This window comes from Perca fluviatilis, chromosome 22, assembly GCF_010015445.1.
Source record: "Perca fluviatilis chromosome 22, GENO_Pfluv_1.0, whole genome shotgun sequence".
Lineage (NCBI taxonomy): Eukaryota > Metazoa > Chordata > Actinopteri > Perciformes > Percidae > Perca > Perca fluviatilis.
Genome location: NC_053133.1, coordinates 3,059,967 through 3,085,079, shown reverse-complemented (window position 1 = coordinate 3,085,079; position 25,113 = coordinate 3,059,967). Strand labels below are relative to the sequence as shown.

General features: G+C 42.8%; 1 protein-coding gene across 13 annotated transcripts in view; it reads left to right on the top strand.

Annotated features, from left to right (window-relative positions):
* Positions 1-25,113, top strand: part of svila (supervillin a) — a 147,289-nt gene that overhangs the window by 51,135 nt on the left and 71,041 nt on the right. For 5 of the 13 annotated variants that reach the window (XM_039790282.1, XM_039790278.1, XM_039790277.1 and 2 more), the window contains 12 exons: positions 2,063-2,126; positions 4,679-4,770; positions 8,600-8,663; positions 8,912-9,054; positions 13,391-14,120; positions 16,420-16,503; positions 17,625-18,506; positions 18,972-19,139; positions 19,895-19,929; positions 23,023-23,087; positions 23,578-23,714; positions 24,883-24,978. In XM_039790282.1, coding sequence (XP_039646216.1) covers positions 8,656-8,663; positions 8,912-9,054; positions 13,391-14,120; positions 16,420-16,503; positions 17,625-18,506; positions 18,972-19,139; positions 19,895-19,929; positions 23,023-23,087; positions 23,578-23,714; positions 24,883-24,978 — 2,348 coding nt within the window. In that variant the 5' untranslated portion in view covers positions 2,063-2,126; positions 4,679-4,770; positions 8,600-8,655. Of the gene's footprint in view, positions 1-2,062; positions 2,127-4,678; positions 4,771-8,599; positions 8,672-8,911; positions 9,055-13,390; positions 14,121-16,419; positions 16,504-17,624; positions 18,507-18,971; positions 19,140-19,894; positions 19,930-23,022; positions 23,088-23,577; positions 23,715-24,882; positions 24,979-25,113 lie in introns of those variants that run through there. The other 8 variants (XM_039790288.1, XM_039790280.1, XM_039790279.1 and 5 more) reach the window with 7 other exon arrangements.

Sequence of the window (25,113 nt, the reverse complement as noted above, 5' to 3'; positions counted from 1 at the left end):
CATAATCTTTATCAGCTTTTTCAAATTGGTTCTCAACTAATACCAGTCTTAGAACATGTTTAGCATCATTTCCATGCAAAATGATGGCATTTGTAATAATAGCCCAACATTACAGGACACGCCTAGCCAAGGTTTGTAGTCACAATACTAATAGCCTATAAATGAAAGCGTAAACGGGGCAAAAAGGTTCTCGTGAAATTAACATGGTACTTTGTGTTGAATAAGTTCTTAGCCCAGAGCTTATGACGCTCACACACAACAAAATATAAGTGGGAAAGTTGAGTACATGTCTTCAAGCTAACCATTGTTTTATACTTTAAAATATGTAGAATGTTGTCAACCTAATCTTTGGATCATAGTCAAAAGAAAACCCAATCTGCTCAGATAACCAGTATTATCATTCAAGGCTCGCAAGGAATGAGTTGTGTTTTACCAGCCTTATTCCCCCCCCAGCTGAAACAATACATGACTATCCCCAAACACATCCAGGCACACCGCCCTCTCCAAATAAGCCTTTCTTCTCAAATGATGTTTTGCTTAAGCAGGAGGGATTTAAAGCATCAACCCAAACATCCTTAATAAGGACGAACAGATCTGGAATTGGGGGGGGGGGTTAGGGGTGGGGGGGCCTCGGGGGAGAGGTTAGGGGTTTGGGTGGAACAGTGGGGGGTGGGGCGTCACGAGGCCCTGGGTTGAACTCTGATGGGATGAAAGTGGGACCACATGTCTGTCCCGAAATTGCACATCTCTGGCCACTCTGAGGTCCCGGGGCAGCCAAAACCACACTTTTATAGTCTTGGAGTCAATAACTGAAGTAGACATTCCTTTAAAGGGATGTTCCACAGAACTCTCATTCCTCACAACACTGTTTATGATGCTTAATACCTACTAATGGCCTTTTTATGGTAATGAGGCTGTATTTCTCTGTAGGCAGGTGTTTGTCACATTTTTTTGCCCTTGTTTATTGACTTTGGCCATTTTCCTAATAGACACCAGACTTAATTAGGTTAGATTGTTACCTCCTGTTTATCACATAGCGTCATAATGGTGGTAAGTGTGTAAGCTTCGGGGAAGTATGGTTTCTCTCTCGTCTAGGGATCGACCGATACTGGTTTTCAAGGCTGATACAGATTTTTAGTGGTTAATGAAACAGATGACTGATATTTGGAACCGATATGCATTTACTGTGAAAATGAAAATCTACAGGTGAAAATTAGGATTTTGGAATGTTACAAACTACAACAAGAAAACTTACATTTTTAAGCAATTCTTTCATAAATGAGAAACTTTCACTATAATCCCCAGTAACAGAGAGTCAGATAGTGTTGTGGGGGGGGCATGAAGTCAGACTCAGTGGGCAGTGAAACCAAAGCAGAGGGTCAGACATAGAGCTGTAGCTGAGCCAGAGTAGAACACTTTTTAATTCATTCACTTTATCGGTTATCGGGCAAATAAAACGCAGCGGGCCAATAATCCGTCTATCCCTAGTCTCTTCCTGCTGTCCCCCATCTGTAATGTCGGGTATCAACGTGCTGCCCAGTAACATGGATGTGCTCTTCTCTTGCTGGCATCGTCCCAGCTGGAATTCCACCATTGAAGTGCGATCAGACTTTACAGTACCTGTCTCAGTGACACACGCATGCAATCACTCTATCAAAGCTTTTATGCTATGACCTCATGCACAGCACATAGACTGATACTTAGGATGGAGACAGTCACTGTCTCCGGATGCAAGTGCAGTGATGATTTGTTGCCGTTTGTGGGGGTGGGTGGGGGGGCTGTGGTTTAGAGGGGTGCACGCCTTTTAACTACACAGATGACTTGTTATTTGATGTGATTCAGTCAGGCAGGCAGATTATTGTTTTCCACATCATTTGTTTTCTCTCTGGAAGTCCACTTAATGAATGTGGTTCTGTGCCAAGGACTGCAGACGGACTACATGGTTCACCTTGCACTGTGTCTTGTTCATTAAAAGCTAAAAGGGAAGGTTCTGCTGTTCAAAATTTAAAATGGTGAATGAGCATTGTGACATGACTGTTACACTCTTTTCTCCTGTCCACAGGACTTGGGAGTGAGACCCCCATTAAACTAAGCAACCCCAGATTGCTACAGAAGAGAGCTTTGAGGTAAGATCTGCTAAAATAACGCGGTGTTTCATCGTTTCTGTCGTGTTAGATCACTTTGTTAAAGGCCAGGTGAAAAAAAAACAACCCAGGTCCATATACGTGATGACATAGATAAATAATCATCACATTAATGTGTAGCATTTGAAGATGTTGTAGTGGTGGTAGTACTAATAAAGAGAATGTGGTGCAGTAGTCTGGATCACCGGGAGTACATTTTCAGGATAAAGCCCAACATCATGTCAGGATTTGGTCCTCCGCTTCACTCTCTCTGTGTTGCTGTTCTTAAAATCCCTTCGCTACGGGAAACCACAACCCACGAGCTAGCAAGCTGCACGCTAAAAATGGCAAGTTTTAAAGAAAATTTAGATTGTGCAATAAGGCAGGCACAGTTGCTTATTTCGGGGAATGATTGTAAAGATTTACAAAGAACATGTTTACTGCATTTCCTCTCTAACTGGGATGTTTTGGCACCGATTGGTGGGGATTGCCCTAACCCATATATCCAGCCCATTTACTCCTGTTACTATATTGTGAGAACAGTCAACTTCATTTAAAATTGTATGTGGCGTTTTCTTATGCGGGGTGCAAATGTTCCACCAAAACAAGTCAGTTAGTTAGTCAGAGACTATTTCGCAGAGCCACTGTTGCTGCGTCCAGAGCGTTGACCATTGGGATTGGTTTAAAGAAATGCAATTTCTCCTATTTCTCCTATCCCTGCTGGAGCTGCTCCCCCTGCGACCCGACACTGGATAAGCGGAAGAAGATGGATGGATGGATGGAATTTCTCCTATCCCAGAATGTATCTGTGGTGAAGCCAGACCTTAATCCACAGCGCTGAGGAGATGGACTATGGCAATGCGAGACTAGTGGCACAGTGATAAAGCAATACATATGGCGCCTGGGTAGCTCACCTGGTAGAGCGTGCGCACATATAAGATGAGCCTTTATTATCTCCTGTAGGAGAAATTCATCTTGGGCATTTGAGAGAAACGAAATGGCGACACATCACGCATAAACACACAATAAACATACAGTTAACCTACATAGAAACATAATCATACATTATCTCATCTAATGCTTCAATGAACATCTAATAAACCTCACACAACAGCCCCCCTACCTTTCCTCACAATCACAGAAGAGAACCCACAACGCATCCTCCCCCACTTAATTTTGATAATGATTGCACACATACAGAGGCGCAGTCCTCGACACAGTGGCCACAGGTTCGGTTCTGACTTGCGGTCCTTCGCTGCATGTCATTCCCCTCTCTCTCCCCTTTTATGTCTAAGCTGTCCTACCAAATAAAGGCCTAAAATGCCAACAAAAAATTATCTTAAAAAAAATAACCAATACACTGCACTAATTTGTTCTACAAACAAAAAGTCATCGGAAGGATTTTAAAGATGCTAAAATCACATAACTAATCTACACAAGGGTGCTTTAATTTTGAAATGTAAATGTAAGTACCATTACAGATCATCATAACAACAAATTGGCCTCTTTTGAACTGAGCAAGTATGCGTTTTATTGCTTATGAACTGAACTTTACAATTGTTAGAGAAATAATATTCTGAAAAAGCCACTTTAAGGCTGATTTAAGCCTCCTATCCTAGACTGAAATAGACATATCCATTTAAACCCAACCTGACTGTGGAAGCAAAAGGATTGCAGGGTATCTGATAAAACCTGGGTACTTCAGACAGGGCCAGTGTCCAAGCTCGGTGAGAAAGTCAAAGATCAGCTCACTTTGCTGCGTGGCAGTGAAAAACCTCCCTGCTTGCAGCATTCGTAGGATTGCTCAGCATCATGTTGTTGGCCGGGTGTCAAGCAAACTACCAGGTCTACTCGTTAGCCTCCATTTAGACGGTTTCCTTTACAGCAGCGAGGACGTCGGGCACTGTGACCGCAAGTTGGTGCCAAAACTTTGTGTGGGCGTGGCTGTGACTTTGAAAAAACATTGTGCATGTAGGAATACAATGTTGGGAGATTTCACTACTGAAAACAGATGCTGTTATGATAGATAATAATGCCCATACATATCTGTTCACTAAGCTGTGGTCACTGGAATGGACAAAGCCGCACAGTCATGTTTTCTCAATTCCTGACTGTTTCCTCACATCAGTAATCTGCTGCCAGTTCCTTTATGGCTGCATTCTAACTTTGTGGTTTTGAATCAAACCCATAAATGACTTGAGAAATGCGCTGCGTAGCTGTGTGAGGGTGTGACTGGGGTAAAACCTTCTCATTTCTAGATAAATATTTGGGTATTCAAGACGTGATGAAATGTACAGGTTGAAATCCAAAAATGTTGTTTAGATGAGTCATTTCTTGTTCCATAATCTCATTGGCAGATTGACTGGATTCGTGAACATCACTCAAACCAATCCTGCTTCGAACCACATTTTTAATGATGATGTTTGATCCAATTCAGATTCGTTCGGTTGAGCCCCTTACAAGTGCTTACACTGTCGGTCTATAAACAAATCCCACACGTTCCCACAGCTCAGCCCTGCTTCAATAACAGTTGGTATTTTTCCTGCACCCCTCAGCTTCCAGAAAGAATTCTCCTTCGACGAAAAAGACGAGCCAGCCAAAAGCACCAAGGATATAGATGTTAGTCTCTTGGCCAGTCTCCCTAAAGGTGAGTAAGGGTTTTTATTTTTTATGTCTGCCTGCTTCTCACAAGTCACAATGTCAACTTTCCCAGAGTTTTTCAAAGTCACTGTTGTGCAACAGCAGCCTCGTTGCCAGGTGGATTCATGTCAAGATTGGTCTAAAACCAGTTTTTCTGCATGAACAGCCCTCACTTTTATGATATGAAACACTGCACTCTCTCTCTGTTCTTGACCGGCTCCATTTACTCCAATAAAGAGATGTGGTCCTATAGAGGTTTGTGGGTCTGTTAAGCTCCACTGAATAGTGGATATTATAGTTTGATGAGCTGTCGAAGTAGCCTGGCTCCGCCCTCCTACGTACTTCCGCTCAATTTTCATTTTCCTTCAGTACTCCGTCTGTGTTTGCGGTATATTCTTGGGTTTTCTCCACCAAATAATTGGCATTCCAATCAGTGAACAGAGGGAGTGGCTGGGAACGATGACGTTGAGGACGTGCGCTAGAAAGATACGAGCGAAGCCATTCGGTCTGTTGTGGCAACGCCGCCAAATATCCAGAAGTTAAAGCCCGAGCAAGAACGATCTTTGCTCAGTTGTGTTGGTGGCCATGATGTTGTGGTCCTCCTCCCCAAGGGGTTCGGGAACAGTTTGATTTTCCAGCTTGCTCCGTTAGTGGTTTAGGAGTTGGCTAAGGCTAACGCTAGCGATGCTAATGCTAAATATAAGCCGATAGTTGTTGTTGTTGGTTATCCCTCTTTTTGCGCATGAAATACGTCATGACCAAACGTTAGCGATTGGTTCTGGCAGATCCAGAGTGGCTCTGGGCAGATCCAATAGTTTTAAACTTCAACAGAGTACCCGCCTTCAAGGAGTTAACACTTGTCAATGGAGAGAGGCCAGACTCTCTGGACAAATTAAATGTACCAGAGTCTGGTAGGACCAGGCTAATGGACCAGAGTCTGGTAGGACCAGGCTACTGTCGAAGGCCTCTTTCGATTAGCTTTTTGAAAGTTGTGATTTTGGCAATAAGAAAGACCCATTTTGAATGCCCTATTTTAACGATCTAAGATGCGTTTAGTGCATGTACAAATCCACTTTTGCTAGTTTAATGGCGTAAAAAAGGGTCCGTGCGCCGGGCGCATGGTTCAAAAAGGTTGTACTTAGTGTCTTCATTAACCAGAGGTGTGTTTTGGACGTAACATGCAATAAACCAATCAGTGTCATCTCCCATTCCCTTTAAAAGCCAGGCGCGTTTGGACCTTGGCGCATTGCTATTATGATGGCGGATTTGCTGAGCAGGAAGGAGAGATTTTCAGGAGAAGAAACTGATCTGCTCGTGCGTGATGAAAGCACACAAGCAGCATATTGTTCAAAATTCATATTGTAATATTTTTATTTGTAATCTTCTGTATGTGTGTGTGTTGCTGCGCATCCCTGTGTGTGTAACAAGCATAGTGTGCGCACGCTGTGCACGAGCCTAGGAGCATTTGACTAATGTGCTGTTAAAATAACAATGAAATGCTGCGTTATTGATTTTAGACCAGGTTTTTATTGGTAAATGGCGCGATCACTTCCCGCTGCCTCAAGATAGCAATACGCCCAGAATGCACCTGAACACACCTCCCTGTAAGAACAGCACGCCCATGGGCGCAGGTGCATTTGCTATTTAAACGACGTGGGCGCTGGACGGGAAACTGAGAACTGCGTCGGTCTTAAACTAGCACGCTACTAAGCTTTGCGCTAGGCTTTGCTGGGTGCAAAATAGGGTCCTGGGATGCGAAATTGTAAAGTAAACAAATTGCTGTGGATCAGATGAAAAAATTAAACTGGTCACAGCAAAAACGAGCAAAAAAAAGATTTTCTGGGCGATAAGCCCAGATGAACTAATGTCCCTTAGGCACAGCAGTCGGTAGTGAAACTTGTTGTTTTTAACTACGACCGGAAGACTTGAGATAATAAGGGTTGGGTTGTGATCAAGATGTGATCAATTGTTAATATGAAAATATGAAATAAAGCCACTTTTAAGTTTTTTAAGTTAATAGTTGTCGATCAGGACCTCCAGGATTTGTATAAAATAGCTCAAGAAGGTGTATTAAACTAAGTAGGCTACAGCGGTTATATTAACATGTGGGATACATTAAATCAACATTCCATATTTTCTGCTGCTCATATCAATTTCAGATTTGTGAGCATTAATTGGGCTACCTCTCCGAATTGTAGACCAATTGCTGTGGATCAGATGGAAAAGTAAAACTGGTCACCGTAAAACCAAGATTTTCTGGGCAATAAGCCCAGATGAACTAATGTCCCTTAGGCACAGCAGTCGGTAGTGAAACTTGTTGTGTTTTTAACTTTGACAGGAAGACTTCAGATAATAATGGCTTGGATTCCAATAGCTGGTTCCATTTTGGCGTAACGCCAGGATTCACTAAGCTCAGACACTAACGAATCTCTTATTAAACCTTTTATCTCTTCTCGCCTCCTCGCTCTTTTTTTTTTTTAAATATCAGGCTTGTCGTTTTCAGCCGGTGCTGGGTTATGTTTTCACTGGCTGAAATGACAATCACTGGATTAGCTGTAGCTCTTTGCACTTAATGCCAAAAGTAACTTGACGACAGGCCACATTGAAACTTTTTGCTGTTATTTAACCCTCTACAAATTGGTTTGTGTACTCTGTAAAAGATGTGATCAATTGTTAATATGAAATAAAGCCATGCTAAGCTTTTTAAGTGAACAGTTGTTGATCAGGTCTCAAGAAGGTGTATTAAAGGAAGTAGGCTACAGCTGTTCTCTTAACATTTACAACATTTAATCAACATTCCATATTTTCTGCTGCTCATACCATTTTCAGATTTGTGAGCATTAATTGGGCTACCACTCAAAATTGTACTTGTACTGCCATTACAGATCAAAATTAAATCGGAGTTTTAGTTATTTATAAATTTGACTCAAAGATAAAAATTGCAAAAGCAAAAAGAAAATATAATAGATTTCAACAAGCATTCAAAATAATTCATTTCAATTTAAAAGCGGAGTCAATACTGGATTCAGCCTCAGTAAAATACTACTCTTTGGTTGGGTTAAGATGGCACTGCCAAGACCGATGTTTTCCTTTTATTGAGTCATACTAGTTTTAGTTTATTTTGAACACGTTAAAAGATAAATAAGAACATGTACTGTACATTTCAGCACAAGCAAGAAAAATCAACGAAAACAAAATACTCAGCAAACATATCTTTCAAAATTATTGTAAATAATTCTAAAAGGAGTAAGGCGTTAAAAAAAACCTCTGGTCCTACCTCTTTTTTTCTACTTTTGTACTTGTATACAAACAATTTAATTCTTCACTTTCTTATATATTAATACATGCACATACATGCATGTATACATACTTGCACATACATAAACATATATGCATACATATGCATGCATACACACACATACATATACACATCTTTTTCTTTTTCAGTTATCCCCTACCTTTGTCCATGTTTCATCTGTCAGTTAAATCAAACCGAATAATAACCCATCCAAAGTCTGTCTGTCTGTCTGTCTGTCTGTCACCTCGAGTCCTTCTCCTTCCCATTAAAAATATACTCATTTTATAAATTCTCCTGAAATTTTTAATATGTTGCACGATTCCCAAAAATGATTTTTGTGTTACTTACGTTCAGTGTTAGTTCCATCCAACCAGCTCCTCATCTTTTTGAATTCTTTTTCCACTGCATCCAAGAGTTGTTCCAGATATTCGCCAGAATAGAGTAACTGTCATCACCAAATAGAATGGCTTTTCACTGTGTGTGTGTGTGTGTGTGTGTGCGTGTGCGTGTGTGTGTTTTCTTTTCATTCTTTCTTTAGTCTCTGAATTGAGGAAACGATTTGAAGGCATTACCACAAGCGCAAGTGACTGGGAAATGAACAGGTGAGAAGGTGATGACATAAAAAGGCTGCGAGTGTTTCTGATAATAACAATGTTGTGGAGGATAAAACATGTCTGAGGTTGACTACTTCTTCCTGTGTGTGTGTGTGTGTGTGTGTGTGTGTGTGTGTGTGTGTGTGTGTGTGTGTGTGTGTGTGTGTGTGTGTGTGTGTGTGTGTGTGTGTGTGTGTGTGTGTGTGTGTGTGTGTGTGTGTGTGTGTGTGTGTGTGTGTGTGTGTGCGCGCATGTAGAAAGGAGCGAATTGCTCGTCGGTTGGAGGGCATAGAGGCCGAGGTGCATCCGTCTCTGCTGCCTAGCTTGGTGGCCAACCGGCTTCTGGAGGAGGACACCCCACGATACACTAGGGCCTCGGATCCCTGCGAGCCCTTTGGTGGTGAGACCAGTACAGTACAGGGACCCATCTTTCACTCTTAACCCTTGTGTTGTCTTCCCGTCGACAATGAACTTGTTGTCCTTCCGGGTGCAAATTGAAAATAAACTTATTTTGGCGATTTGGTGCTTTTATCAATGCTTTTTTAATTTCCCTTATTTTTAAGGTCAATAAACCTAATTTATATGACTTATACCTTGATTTTTGAGTTAAAAAAATGCAGAAAATATGGATTATTTTGACTAATAAGATCTGAGGATGTCGAGTGGATCACAGACTGGTTTATGTCAAAGTTTAAGTTAAAGTAAAATACTGTTTTGAAACCACACCCAGAATTCAATTAAAGTTATTAATAATGCCTGCGAGGAACGTACATCCATGCATCCATTTTATTTTTGGGCAATTTTGTTAAAAGAAGCCCATGTTTCTGATATTAAAAACTTTTAAAAATGGTCAAATTTGACCTGAGGACAACACAGAGGTTTAAGCTATAGTGCGTAGTTTCTGTCGCTCCCAAGAGGAATTTTTAAGTAGCGACAACAACCCTGTCGGCGCATACACATGACGCAAGCCTTTGGTGATTGCGCACCACCCCCACCCCTCCTCCACACAGTTGCCAGTAGCTTAACCCGTCAAATCAAGGATTACACAAAGGATTAACCCTCATGCCCTCCTTAAAAAAACTTACTCTCGACACCTTCGAGGCAAAAATGTCCACGCACACAAAAACTGTTATTAAATCATCATATATCAATATTTGTTTCTGCTTTTTTTTCATAAATCACTTAAACAACTTGTAACCTAATCAAAACTACCAAACATTCAATCATTTTCAGGATTTTAACCCTTTAAATGCCAGTTTATTATTTGAAGTATTTCATTTTTTATTACAAAAAACACAAAAAATGATTTTTTTTCCAGATAATGAATAATATCTAGATGGGGCTTTGGTGGTGATTAGAGGCTTGGATATGTCAAAGATAAGCAACAAAATTAATTGGATTGCATTAGTATTTTTTACATAGTTCCAGATACTCCCTTTGGACACCTTCGAGGCAAAAATGTACATGTCCAAAAAACTGATATTAAATCATCATATATCAATATTTTTTTCTGCTTTTTTTTCATAAATCACTTAAACAACTTGTAAATTGCTCAAAACTACCAAAAGTTTAATCATTTTCTGGATTTTAACCCTTTAAATGCCAGTTTTAAATCTTTGAAGTAACAATTATTTATGAAAAACCCAACAAAACATTAATTATTTTCCATAAAATAAATCATAGGGGAATGGGGCTTTGGTGGGGATTAGAGGCTTGGATATGTCAAAGATAAGCAACAAAACTGATTTGATTGCATTAGTATTTTTTATGTAATTCCAGATACTCCCTTTGGACACCTTCGAGGCAAAAATGGCCCCATTGACTTCCATTATAACCACATGTTTTGATCTCTCTGCCTTTACAGTATAAAACCATGCATTCTGTAATGTCAGCATTTCATTTGGAAGAAAACTAGTCATATTTGACATTTTTACAGTATTTCACCAGATTCAACCATTTTGCCCTTGTAGGCCGATGCATGAAATTATAGTTATATTATGGAGGTGTGTGTGTGTGTGTGTGTGTGTGTGTGTGTGTGTGTGTGTGTGTGTGTGTGAGTTTGCATGAACCTGTAAGCAAGCAATGATCATTTTAGGGCTGAAAAAAGGCATCTTTTGAAGGATGCATTTCATGTGTCTTTGAAGACGTGCTTGAATAAAAACATTGTCTCCTGCATTTGCTGTAAACTGGCGCTTATCATTTCAAATGGTTTGTGGGACATGGTGGCCCTGAAGACTGGTCTCCCACTATGGACATCCCACAGGCTCGGGTGGATTCCCCTTTGGACCGGGTACACACCAGCCAGGTGTGAAGTCCCGGTGTATGTTAAAATCTCTTGAGCATCCACATCACTCCATCCTGAGATTGAACACCTCCCCGTGTAGGTTTGTCATTTCCTGAATCAGCTGGATCAAGTCAAGAGTGAAGAAAAGGTCGAAAGAGGATGCCACATCATGGATTCTTGATATGGCATATCTCGTGGGCTCTGACATCATGCCGGTCGGTGCTTGAATGTTGCGCAGCGTCTCAGTATTAGATGGAGACCAGACTTGCCAATTCTTCACTGTCCATTCAATGTTAGGATGGACAGGATCTTCAGTGTCCTCTCCACTTTCAGAGGAAGGGTTAGAGGCACTCACAGAGTTGGAGGACACCAGTGACCATTTTGTCAGACTCCAGAAACTTGTGTCACCTTCAGATGAGTCCTGCAGTTGGCTGGAAGATAAAGGCTCCTTCTCTTTGCTCCAGGTCTTTCTCCTTCTCTAGAGCCAGGTGCATAAACACACTAATAGTTGTTTTTGTTTACAACAAATGCAGGAAACAATGTTTTTAGTCAAGCACGTCTTCAAAGACACATGAAATGCATCCTTCAAAAGAAGCCCTTTTTTCACCCAGATTTACACAAACTCTCTCTCACACACAGACACGCATGCATGCGCACACACACACACACACAAACACACACACACACACACACACACACAGCTCCATAATATAACTGGCAAAAGTAAGGTGCGCTTTTTTCACCACTAAAATTATCATTGTTTGTTTACAGATTTACACAAACTCTCTCTCACACACAGACATGCATACATGCATGCACACACACACACACACACACACACACACACACACACACACACACACACACACACACACACACACACACATACATACATACATACACACATACATACACACACACACACACACACACACACACACACACACACACACACACACACACACACACACACACACACACACACACACGCCAAGATACATACACGCGCGGCATACACACGCACCAACCCACACACACACACACACACACACACCCAACCCACACACACACACACACCCACCCACCCACACACAGACACACACAAATATACATATATACATACACACACACACACACACCCAACCCACACACACACACACCACCCACCCACCCACAGACACACACAAATATACATACACACACACACACACCCAACCCACACACACACACACCCACCCACCCACCCACAGACACACACAAATATACATATATACATACACACACACATACGACGCCATACAGGCGTGCGACACACACACACACACACACACACACACACACACACACACACACACACACAGAGCTCCATAATATAACTATAATTTCATGCATCGGCCTACAAGGGCAAAATGGTTGAATCTGGTGAAATACTGTAAAAATGTCAAATATGACTAGTTTTCTTCCAAATGAAATGCTGACATTACAGAATGCATGGTTTTATACTGTAAAGGCAGTGAGATCAAAACATGTGGTTATAATGGAAGTCAATGGGGCCATTTTTGCCTCGAAGGTGTCCAAAGGGAGTATCTGGAATTACATAAAAAATACTAATGCAATCAAATCAGTTTTGTTGCTTATCTTTGACATATCCAAGCCTCTAATCCCCACCAAAGCCCCATCTACATATTATTCATTATATGGGAAAAAAATCATTTTTTGTGTTTTTTTTTTTAAATAATTACATACTTCAAATACATAAACTGGCATTTAAAGGGTTAAAATCCTGAAAATGACTGAATGTTTGGTGGTTTTGATTAGGTAAGAAGTTGTTTAAGTGATTCATGAAAAAAAAGCAGAAAAAATATTGATATATGATGATTTAATAACAGTTTTTTGTGCGTGGACATTTTTGCCTCGAAGGTGTCCAGAGGGTACAAAATGAATCATTTAAGTATAAAAGACATGTAAGAGTAAAAAACACTGGATTTAAAAAATTTGACTGAAAAGAAGGATTCCTACAAAATTTCATGCCATAAGAAGTAACACAGCAAAAATGATCACGAAATGAAAAAAAAAACTTGAGAAAAATGTACAAAAATGACCGAAGAGGGCATGAGGGTTAAAAAACCATGATGTACTCTTCAGAAGAGGTCATTATCTTGTAATGTTTATGTCCTCTTTGTCTCCAAAGCTGAACACTGCTGTTGTCCTTTCTCAGCGGTGACATAAAACTCATCACTCCATCTGCTGTATGCGAAAGTCCCCAGAGTACACCATTTTGTAAACATAGCCCTCCTGAGAAATGCAGAGTTGTGTGGAGCTTAATTAGCTTTGTGTCTCATTTGGCGATGGCTTGAATGTAACTGATGTTCATCAATATAAAATAGTTATACTATACTATAGCTTTAATTTGTGCTTCTGTGAGGAAAACTGGCTTGTGTTTTCTCTCTAGTTACAGTCCAGCGGTATGGCATGGAGGGATTTGAAGGCCCAGAAATGCAGCTGACGGCTCCAGAGCGACAGTCCAGAGCTCGATGCAGATATGACCCTCAGTCCTCCATTCACACACAGCCTGTCTACACCTCGGGCTCCACCACCAGTGCCCCCGAGCTGGAGTCCAAGGCCGAACGCATCGCCCGCTACAAGGCGGAGAGGCGCCGGCAGCTGGCCGAGCGCTACGGCATCTCTTTAGAAAAGGAGCCGGACTCGGACCAACCCCCCCGCTACACTCTCACCCAGAAGGAGTCGGAAGGCTCCGAGAGGCGGATCCGAGGGGAGTCAGTGGGGCAGCAAGGGCGGGATATCACCCTGAGTTCTTACACCAACACCTCTGCCACTAGCCCAAGGGCGGGACGCACGGCATCACAGCCCGGCCACCCCGACCCGGGTTACGAGCTGGGTCGACCCAGGGTGGACTCGTTCTCAGAGAGGGAGAGGCTGATGAACCTGGAGAATCAACGTAGGGCTGCGCCTCCTGAGCCTCTGTCCTCTTCCTCGTACATGGATGTGACATCAGTGTCCTCACCTGCCAGGGTGCCCACCAAGGACTCTTCAGTCACAGGGAGGCCAACCAGTTCACCCAAACTGAGCAGGCACCCTTCGCTCTCCTCACCTAAACATGGGGTGTCTCCTGGGGACCTATTCATCGAGCAGCAGGCCCATCACATCCTCAGCAGACAGGGGTGAGTGGTCTGGTCGCTGTTCCTTTTTGCCCTCATCTTTTTATCCCTATTTATATTTATAAAAGTACTTTCTCTCCCTTGTTTCAAAATGAAGATATTAAGGCCTCCTGTAAAATGGCCCATGTCCCCTGCTCTGTGTTTGATATTACATTAGTAGACAATTTCCCTTCTAGGATCCAGCCCCCTTCCCTTTATATCTATGTACTCAGGGTTCCAGCATGGTTTTCATCTACAGTACAGTACAGACCCGAACACTGCTGTATCATTCACTTTAATAGATGGACTTGCTTTGACAGTGTTATCCATCAGACTGACTCACCCTCCCTCAATCTTTGTCTCTGTCCCTCTTATCCACACATGTCCAAGGGCGTCCTGTTGGCAGAACTGTGGTTTCATATTAGGTTAGGCAACCTGAGCTTATTCTGGAACAATCTTTGAGTCCCACTGAGACACACTGCTGGGCTTGCTGAGTACAGGGCAGATTAGTTTAGTTTAGTTGTTTCTATCCCAGATATTTCAGGTGGATTGGAAAAGCAAATTGCTGTACTTTTTTAAATTCCCAAAGGAACTCTTACTGGCCAAGCTGTTGCTATTTTGTTAGGAAGAGCTATTTCCAAGACTGTTTGGATGAAATAAACCTCTGGCACTGTAGCTGATCCCACATTCTTAAAGAGAATTGCCAATGCTGATCATAGCCCCAGGTGCTTCCTTCATGGTTAATTCCAGTTTATTACAACTTGAGTCAAACTGATGGTTTCTATCGCTCTGTTGTTAACATGAATCACATTTTTCAGGCCGACTTTGTGTTCAACTTGTGCTTGCACCAAGGGGACAAAGTGGGCAACGTGGTAATTTGATTACTTGCACATTTGTTTGGTGATATACACCTGTAAAACATAATAAACTAGAAGGGCACTCGGAGAGCGCAGACCTCCGCCAAATGTTATTGAAAGTGAAAAAACAAAACAAATTTGTGTATCTGCCCTGTAAATTTGGATCTGATCCAAAATGTAATGGGTTCTTCCTTGGCCCGTGCCACACCCTTCCAGCAAGTTTCATGATAATTGGGCCAGTATTTTTTCCGTAATCCTGCTGACAAAAAAAACAAAAACATAACCTCCTTGGCGGAGGTAATTGGAGGTTCTGGGCAACGTAGATTGGGGGAACGTGTCAGGGGGGGGACACATAGTTGATTTTTGCCCCGGGTACTGTAGTGGGATAATCCAGCTCTGACACACACCCAGCTTCCTGTGCAATGAGAGATTAAGCCAACACGATACTTTCCACGAGGATTCATGTCGCGTAAATTTCGTTACCTGCCCATAGTCTGCATGCAATTGAACCATTGCTGCTGCAGAGGTAGGTGCCAATGCATGTTTTGGCTCCACTACTGATAGTACAGATAGTACCGCCCTTCCTCATTTGTGTATGTAACAACCAGCTGGCCCAGCCCCTTAGTCCGTGCCGCTAACGAACACATGAAGATGATTCTACACCCGACTACGCTGTCATTTTCTTTCCCGTGTCTGCATCTTCACTCTCTCTCGCTGCTCCTAAATCCCTCTCTCAGGTTTCAAAACTTGGCAAGCGTAAGGGGGGGGGGTGTGTCTGCAGTGCAGGGAGGGGTGTTGTGTTACTGGAGTCTCAGTGTGACTCCACGGTCAGAACTGTGACCTGAATTTTCCCCCTCTTATGTCCTCTCCCTCTGAAGTCATGACTGAGGGACATTCTCCTAGATTGAGTTCAGGCCTGGGCGTAATGAAATGATTATGCGATTTGTCTTAATGCAGCATCAGAGAGCCAGAATAACTCATCTGCCTTTTTGGCTGTGGTAGAGTGAGATGGCATTCCTCTAAATTTATGCTTCAGTAGATAAGACCTCAGTTAGACAGGGCTTCTCTCTTGGTAAAGTGATGCATTGATAACATGGATTTTCCCACATAACATAGATGTAGTCTGTGGCCAAATCTGATCTAATATAAAAACAAAATGTGGTTGTTCTTCATTTAACAAACATTAAATAAGAGATTTATTGTTCATATTTTATTGCATGTGATGCCTCCCTCAAAACCACAATAACAATGAAATGTCTCACCGGGGAGTTGAACTTGTATTCTTAGCAGGATCCTGCTGGTGTCCAAGGCCATTCTCACTCTGGCCAAGCTCAATGTAAAGTCAATGGTGTGTGTATTGTAGTTGTATGTCTGTGTGTGCTCCAAGAAAAAAGGCTGAGTACTGAATCTAGACTTTTACCCACCCACTCATTCACTTGTCTCCCACCGGGTCTCCATTGGAACAGTGCAAGGGCGAAAGTGAACACTGATTGGTTCCTCCAGACTGATGCTGAGGGCGACACCCATTCCCTCATCAACTGGCCCTCGAGGTACACCCAGGCTGGTTGTGTCTCACCCCAATATCACCTACCATGTTGCCATTCAGCTGGACTTACCAAAACCCATCAACCCTTAAACGCTGTGCTTCTTAAACCGTAGGTCAGAGCAGAACCCAGTACTGTTCCCCTACAAGACTAGACCCTGTCTTTTCTCATTTACTCAGTGTGTGGGTGCTGGGCTGATAAGAAAACATGGATGTTTAAGAACCTCTGCTTTGAGCTGAGCGTCAGCTGACATCACATCATGATCATCCTCATTGTCACAAGCTCCTGTTTTCTTTGCTTTGGACCATAACTTCATCTCCCATGCTGTGTTCAGTTTAATCCCCATGCCCCCCAAACAAATGTTTGAAGGACATGTTAAACATTAATGAAGGATAAAACATTGGGTAGTGATGTTGCAGTAATACTGACCTTACACTGATCAGTGACACCAGGTTTGGGGGCTTAGGTCTTCCAGCTCCGCACAGAAACTGCTAATAGCTATTTCAGCATGACTTTTCATGGTGCAATTTCTAAGCTAGCTACGTAATTCAGTAAGTGAAAATAAACAATACAGATATTTTATACTGTGTTGAGAACCTGTTGACATTCAGGCCAAAAAGTGTCCGAGAACATATATAGTAGTATAGTATATTTTGCATGCAAAATTATGGCATTTCTAAGTAGCCCATCCTATTCTAAAAATATCGTTGTATGATATTACTTACCATGACACAAAGTGACTCTACTTAACAGGAACTTAACTAAAACAGGAAAATTGCCCTAAATAAAGAACCCCAAATAGTTTAAACTTGGCAAAGTTAAGATTTAGAAAATATTTGATCCAACAAACCAAAATGTGAACTTTAAATATGTGGCTATTTTTGGTACTTGATTCTATGAACACACTTTTGTTCCCAGCCCTAATATTAAACATGAGAAAGAATCCGCTTCTCCTTTCATGCTGACAGTCCTACACACAAAGCATCCTCTCGATTAACGTAGGAGTTGAGTGCTGTGTTTGTCCGCTCCTTTTATCAGAACAACTACAGTCCTCTTTATGAGTTGAAGAGACATGCTGTGTCTATTCATGTAGTACAAATGTTAACCAGTCTTTTGTTTCCCTGAAGAATCCGAGTTAGGGAGAGGCTTGCCAGAGAGGAGGGCCACCAGAGAAGCCCGGAGCTAGGAAATGTTACAGACGCGCCGGTGTACCGCAGACAATTCCAGGACCAGAACTCTAAACGATACCACACAGACCCACCAGGCCCCCAGCAGGCTTACTCCCATCCCCACCAAAACGCCCAGGCTCAGCTCGCCCGACCTGGGCCACAGGGAGGACAAGAAGTTGGCGGTTACCCCAGTTATCTGTCCATGGCCTCTGGTCCCACATCCAGAGCTGGGCCGCAGCAGCAACAACAGCCCCAGGAGGAAGAGACTGGGGAGTCAGAGGACGTGAAGACAGAGGGCCTTCTAAAGAGCAGGAAGGCAGTGCTGCCCTCTGAAATCCGCCGCAGGGAGAGGAGCACTGAGGACCCACGGAGAGGAAGAGGGGAAGAGGAGCTAGGGATGTCAAGGGCACGGAGTCTTGCGAGGGAGGCTGAGACAGAGGATCCTACAAGAGGAGGACACAGAAGCAGTCCCAGGTGGGACGACACAGAGCACCCCTCTTGTCTGCAAGCATCAGAGAGCAGGCCCAGAGAGCGGCAAAATGCCATTTATATCCAGAAAGGGGTTGCTGCCACCCACATCCAGCCCAGAGAGGCACATGCAGGCCCAGGAAGCTCCACCTCCAGCCTAGCCCTGAGCCGCTCGGTGTGGGAGGCTGGGGATCCACGAGGGCTTAGTCAGAGGAACCTGCAGTACCAGGCCCATGACCACCGAGAGGTCAGGGAGGGTGAAGGTCCCAGTAACCGGGAGAGTCACCAGGACAACCGGGTATCTGTGGCCCAGCTTCGACATTCCTACATGGAGAGCACCACCACCCCTCCAACCAGCCGCAGGAATGAGCTGTAGGTAGCAAAATAAAACTGCGCTGCTGCTACTCACTGGCTGGCTTCTCTAGAACTCTAGAACATCGGCTGGCTACTGAGTGACTAACAAGCAACTAAGGCTGGTGTGACGTCAACTTGAAAGCCTAGAGTTTCTAATCTGTAGAGATGGCATTCATGCATTAATTGCCTAACACTAAGCTTCCTATGATGTATGTTTTTTTTGTTCGTTATTGGCTCTGTGACTTGTTTGGTTACTACCTGGGGCCAATGAACGTGTGCATGCTTTAACCGCTAATACTTCTTCATGGTCTTGCTCACATAATTGATTTAAAACCAGGGGTGTGACTGAATATACCTCTGCTTTTAAAAAAAAAAAAACATTTTTGCTACCAGTCCCTCTCTATCTCTCCCTCACTATGCTGTATTTTCTCTTTCCTTTTGGTACTCTATCTGTTGGTCCCTCTCCTTGGGTGGCCCCTCCAGTGAGGTTGAAGGGGACAGGGCACTCGCAGGCTACGGTGCCCCATGGAGAGGGGAGAGAGACAGGGGGCGCAGGCCCCGACAGTATATCTATCCCGGGGAGAGTAGAAAGACCTCAGAGAGGTTTAGGACGCAGCCCATCACTTCTGCTGAGCGCCAGGAGACTGATAGGTACTGCTCTGGACTCAAGAATGCATGGCTGAGAGTGAAGAATGCTGAAAAATATCCATATCATCATGCATGTCAGTGCATACATAATGTTGATTTTATGATATTTGATGCATGTAATAATGCATTTTATAATATGTGATGCACATATTTTTATAATATGTTAATTCCAATCAGGTTTTGGTGCACTCATCTGATTACGTATTATGCTACTAAGTGTACAATACATTATTCCATAGTATGTAATTATGTAAATCAATAATCAGATTAATACCATGAGCTGGATCATAGTTTACCATTAGGCAACACACACACACACACACACACACACACACACACACACACACACACACACACACACACACACACACACACACACACACACACACACACACACACACACACACACACACAGTCTCTCTAATTGGAACAGTGGTCATCACATGTGACCATACCAAGGAAGCATGAATTGGTCTTTGTTGGTAATCACTCCCTAAGACCATGGAACCAAACAGACTTCTGTAATTCCGTCTAATTCTCCAGTTTAGTCGGCTTTACTAGACTGTTTCCCTTTTTTCATTTCTTCTAACACTCGTCACATTTCCAGCATACCAGAAACTGCTTTTCACTGCATCTCCTCAATGACCAGCTTTCTCTCTCCCTTCTCTAACCACACTTTTAATATTACAGAGTTATACATTGCTGCGTGGATACTACTAGCTTTTGCTGATTGTCTTTTTCTTTGTGCACTTTTGAAGGTCCTGCGTGAGTTCAGATCTTGCTTCCACTGAAGGTAAGTTATTTTTTTTAAACTTAATGTTTAGAATATATCTTAAACGTTAGGGGACATAATGCATACATTTTGTTATAAATGGCTAGAATGCATGTGTATTTGTTGATAGACGTACTCAAAGTTTTTTTACCTTTTGAGTAGGTTTATATGTTGGTGAGGTAATTGATTAAGCTTGGCTAGCTTTAGTGGAATTATCAGTATGGCTGTGGTAAGTGTTTGACCAATGAGATTACTTATCTGGGACATCCAGTTGCTTAATGTCCATTGGCACATTAACGGCAGTAGAAGTGATGCAGTTTTGTTTGTAGCTTATGAATCAAATGGGGACAATGTTTTTATTTTCATGGTGTGATTTTATTTTTATTTTTTAACTTATGAGGTGATCTTTGAAGGTTTCGAATGACACCAAAACCTTAGTGGTTTTCTAGCAGAAGCTCTGAGTAAATTCAATTCAATCAGCCTTTGGATGGGCTAAATTGATGAGATCATGGTGATGTAAAAATCATCTACTGTACATGTAATTAAGTTCAGTTGAGTTGCTTTCCATTTCAGTTAGCTCAGCTCTGAATCATATTGGCAGGGTTTCATTGTGGGACAGGTTATCTGCCATTCAGTGGTCAATACTTAATTAACTTTTGTATTATTTATATTAACAAAGTCCCATGTGACCTCGGGATGACTGTGGCTCAGGTATAACTTCTGGTGTCATCCACAAGATCATTTCTACATAAACTCCTCGCAGGTTCACGAGATTCTGCGTGACTGAGAACTCTGGCGGTCATCCAGGATTCATAGAACCGTAGTTGCATTCGTAACTTGTGATCTATTTCGTCCTTACTGACCGCCACAGACGGTGCTTAACACTGGATGACTTATAACAACAGCGTCACAAAGAATTCTGTGTACCCACCCCATAAGGATGTAACCGAGGACCTCTGCTGAAGAACCACGTGGCACATAAGTCCTCCAAGGGCACCTCTCTCAAGGTCGACTAAGACGTGGCCAATGGCCAACGGTCCTACCCCTCGTATGCGGAGGCAATGACCTTCACAATCCAGTGGGACAGGCTGTCAGTTTGTCCAGAAGGTGAAGAAACTAACTGTAAGACAACAAACTGCCCCTTCAGAAGAAGGGAAGAAGGTGGAGGATGTCGTCAGTGCGCTGAAGGTAGGGACTGGCCCTCGGAGACATGCTCAGAGCCACACAAATGGAGGTTATGTCCTAGGGGTTCAGAGAGCTCTTCTTAAAATTCACCATGAGATTTTCAAATGTAAACCTAAAAGAAAACGCCAAGCAAAAAGTGGAATAAGATGAACCCAAGCTACGATCCCCGCTACATACACAAGTAAGACAATCTCTGTGTCTACCTCTGCATCGGAGGAGGCTTCGAGGCAAGCATGGAGACATTATCACCAGCTGAGATCCCGACCTCATGGATGTGTACCATTCTTTCCTGGCAACAGCACCGAGAACATGTGCTGTCCCTAATCACCTTAGATCCAGAACTGGGCAAAGTCTGCCTCATTTCTTCTGGACCAGAAAATAAATCGAGTAGAACCCCCTCGGCTGTGACAATGGGTTCACTGGTTAGATTGCACCCTTGATCAAGAGGGTGGATAACTCCTGGTCCAGGGCTAGGGTTTTTGCCGGGTCGCTGATGATGGTCATTTTGCCAACACTGAGCGGACACACAACGGGCGAGTAATCTGTAACTCCGATTTGAGATTGAGGCTACAAGCGAAAATCTCTGATTAATAGTAGAGTAATAGTAAGAGAAGATGAGAAAGGAATGATCTTGTGGATGATGCCAGAAGTTATACCTGAGCCGAGGTCATCCTGAAGTCACACGTGACTTTGTTGAAATAATGACTAGACCTGCGCATGCACGAGACGGAAGATAATCAGTGTTAAGCACTGCCCTTTGGCGATCAGTAAGGATAAAATGGAACAATATCTAGTCCACATATACAGTTGCCAATGAAAACAACATGATTATTTGTAACTTTTCAGTGGCTTAATGTCAACGCTTCAGGAATAGACTGAAGGCCAAAGGACTCAAATCTCCTTTTTTAACAGGAAAGCACAACATTTGTAGTGAAGTTTATAGAGTCGTTACTGGTGCTCACAGTAGCATAACGGCACAGCAGCTCTACTGAGGGCAGAACTAGCTCATCTGTTTTTTATAAGCACACACTCAGCTGGGACGCTTTTTGTTCTGAGGCGAATTGGAGGGAGCAGAGCTCAGCACAGCGGCGTCAGTCAGAGGGAATAGTTGTGTGGTGATGTCATGTCATATGTCTTGCAGAGAGAGTTTGTGTGTGTGTGTGTGTGTGTGTCGTGCAGCCATGCTTCTCACACCTGTTCAGCTCTGCATAGTCTCCTCAATGACACCAGCCACAGGGTTTGTGGTTTGACTTTGCTCCCAGCTATAAAGCCAGATTGTGCTGTTGCTGTGAAGTGATGAAGGTAAACATTATGACTCGAAGTACATTACACTTACAAATGTGTTGCTGAGACAAACATTTCTGAGATGAAACAAATGCAATTTAGTTGAACCTCGGAGCAGTTTTACAACCGTGACTTTGCTTTCAAATATTAGCAAAACGTTGACCAAAAAGAGGAATCTGCAGTGAAAACTCAATATAAGTGTAAATTAGTCGTATCTTCTGCACTGTAAATGTGATGCGATTGATTTTACATCATTTTGAGTTTCTTGAAAATCTGGTTTTCCTATAAAACGCTATTTGTTGCGTGAGGACAAATAATTGACTGATTGCTAAGCCTGCCCCCCTTAGTTACTGTTGCTTTAATACAATGGGCCTTGTTTTCGGACAAAAGCTGACTACTGCTGATTTTGTCAACTGAACTGTCACTAGAAGATTTTATTAGCTGTAGCTAGCTAGCTGATCAAGCAACTGTAGCGCCATTTTATTGGTTGAAAAGGCTGTCTCCGTCTGACTTTGTATTGTTTCCAACTGTCTCGTTTTAAAATGACCAGCCTTGCAGAGGTTCTTCAGTGTGCTCTTGGTGACTACATGCATAATCCATCCAGTGTTTGTAATGTCATTATGTTCTCTGCCTCTCTCTCTGTAGCTGATGAAGAGAAGCTAGATGAACGGGCCAAGCTGAGCGTAGCAGCCAAGCGTTCTCTCTTCAGGGTGAGCTTCAACTATTCCCTGTTTATCCTCTCATTTCTACAGATTACATGCTGGTTCCAGACGCCAAGCACGGAGAAATGTGCTTCCAATCATGGACACAAACTTATTTTCTGTCCTCACATTACTGTGAGGAATAAGAGATGAAAACTCGGAGAAAAAAAAAACTTATTGTTTGGTTTCAGCACAGGCATTCCACCCGAACAAGCATTTGTATTGGAGCACGTTTCACTCCGCATCTGTGAAACTGACCTCGAACATGCCCTGTAGTCCCATTTGCTTAAGATCAAATCACTAGATACATACATTTCCAAACAGCTTTGAATAGATATACATGTATAATAGATATGATTTGAATGTACTCAGTACTCAGAAGCCCGTGTTTGATTGTCTTTTGCTTTAACCTCACATCAGCCGAGTGAACTCTGCTCCCAGATTATCCTACCGGAGGTAAAGGTGAGATTAAAATGATTTTAAATCTTTTTCTATCCAGGAGCTGGAGAAGAGCATTGATGGCGGAGCTCCTAAACCACGATCCCGGAATGCAGCGGTGGACAGGAGACTAAGACGGACACAAGACCGATCCAGAACTCAGCCAGTCACCACTGAGGAAGTAGTAATAGCTGCCACGTAAGTCTCAACAAGCAACTTTGTTTAATGCCGAATTAAAGGATTAATTTGACATTTTTGGCACTTTTCTGAGTTAGATGAAATACTGGACCACTTCCGGGGCGCCTTAACACCTGGTAAAGCGTGCGCCCCATGTACAAAGGCTCAGTCCTTGTCGCTGCGGGTTCGGCTCCGACCTGCGGCCCTTTGCTGCATTTCGTTCCCCCTCTCTATACCCTTTCACATCTTCAGCTATATAATAAAGGCCTAAAATGCCCAACAAATGGCAACACATTTAAAAAAAAATTTTAAATACTGGACCAATTTTAAAACATGGGAAAGGAGCATCCAGGTGGAACAATACCATTTTCCTTTTAAGTGCTTTAAAGGGTCAGTTAAAAAAAAGTCTCATTCACCCAAATGGTATCTAGCCACATTTTCAGAGACCTAAGATTTCTGCCTCCAGCCCGATACAGCGGAGGTGAAGAACACTTTGTTTGTCATGCACACAGCATTGAAAATAACTGCAAATGTACAAAATTTACATCTTATTTACGTAAAACAGTTCCCATTGCTCTGGATTATCCGCAGTCCACGAGGGACCCTGATTCCAGAAAGATAAGTTTTTGTAATGTATGTAATGTAATTTTCCTGTGCAGTAAGTCAACAAAAATCCATCCACCTCATTTGTTGGGGTGGAGGCAGAAATCTCAGACATGGATACAAATATAAAACCCAAACTATCTGCGTGGCTAGACGTGTAGGGGTAAGTGAGGCAATATGCTTTTTTGTAATTTGGGTGGACCTACCCTTTTTAGTTGATTTGAAACTTCCACAAGCTTTGTGATGCAGCAACATTTCTAATCCATCACGTTTTCTGCTCTGGACGTGATTCTGAATTTCATTTGAAATCCTTCATCAATACTGAAATAATTGTGTTTTAATCCTCCAGCCATCTTTCTGAACCTCAACATGCTTTATATTCCTCTCCCGTTAGCTTTAATGACCCTTTTTGTCTGAACTACAGTGAAGTCATCTGGTTAATTGTGTGTGTGTGTGTGTGTGTGTGTGTGTGTGTGTGTGTGTGTGTGTGTGTGTGTGTGTGTGTGTGTGTGTGTGTGTGTGTGTGTGTGTGTGTGTGTGGGTGTGTGTGTGTGTGTGTGCGCGCGCGCGTCCTTCGCTACTGTAGCGTCCCCACTCACGTGCCACACGCAGTGACTGTTCACACTGCTGGAGCACGCGTCCCTAGTCCCACCCTAGTTTGCAGCACTGTCGCGCCATACAGGTACATGGCACGGATATGAATGCTCACGGCAACCTACAGTGTGTGACTAACATGCTTGATCTTTACTAAATGCTGCTCTTACATCACGGCATAGTCTTCTTTTCAGAGTGCTAATCTCACAAGGAGGTTTTACCC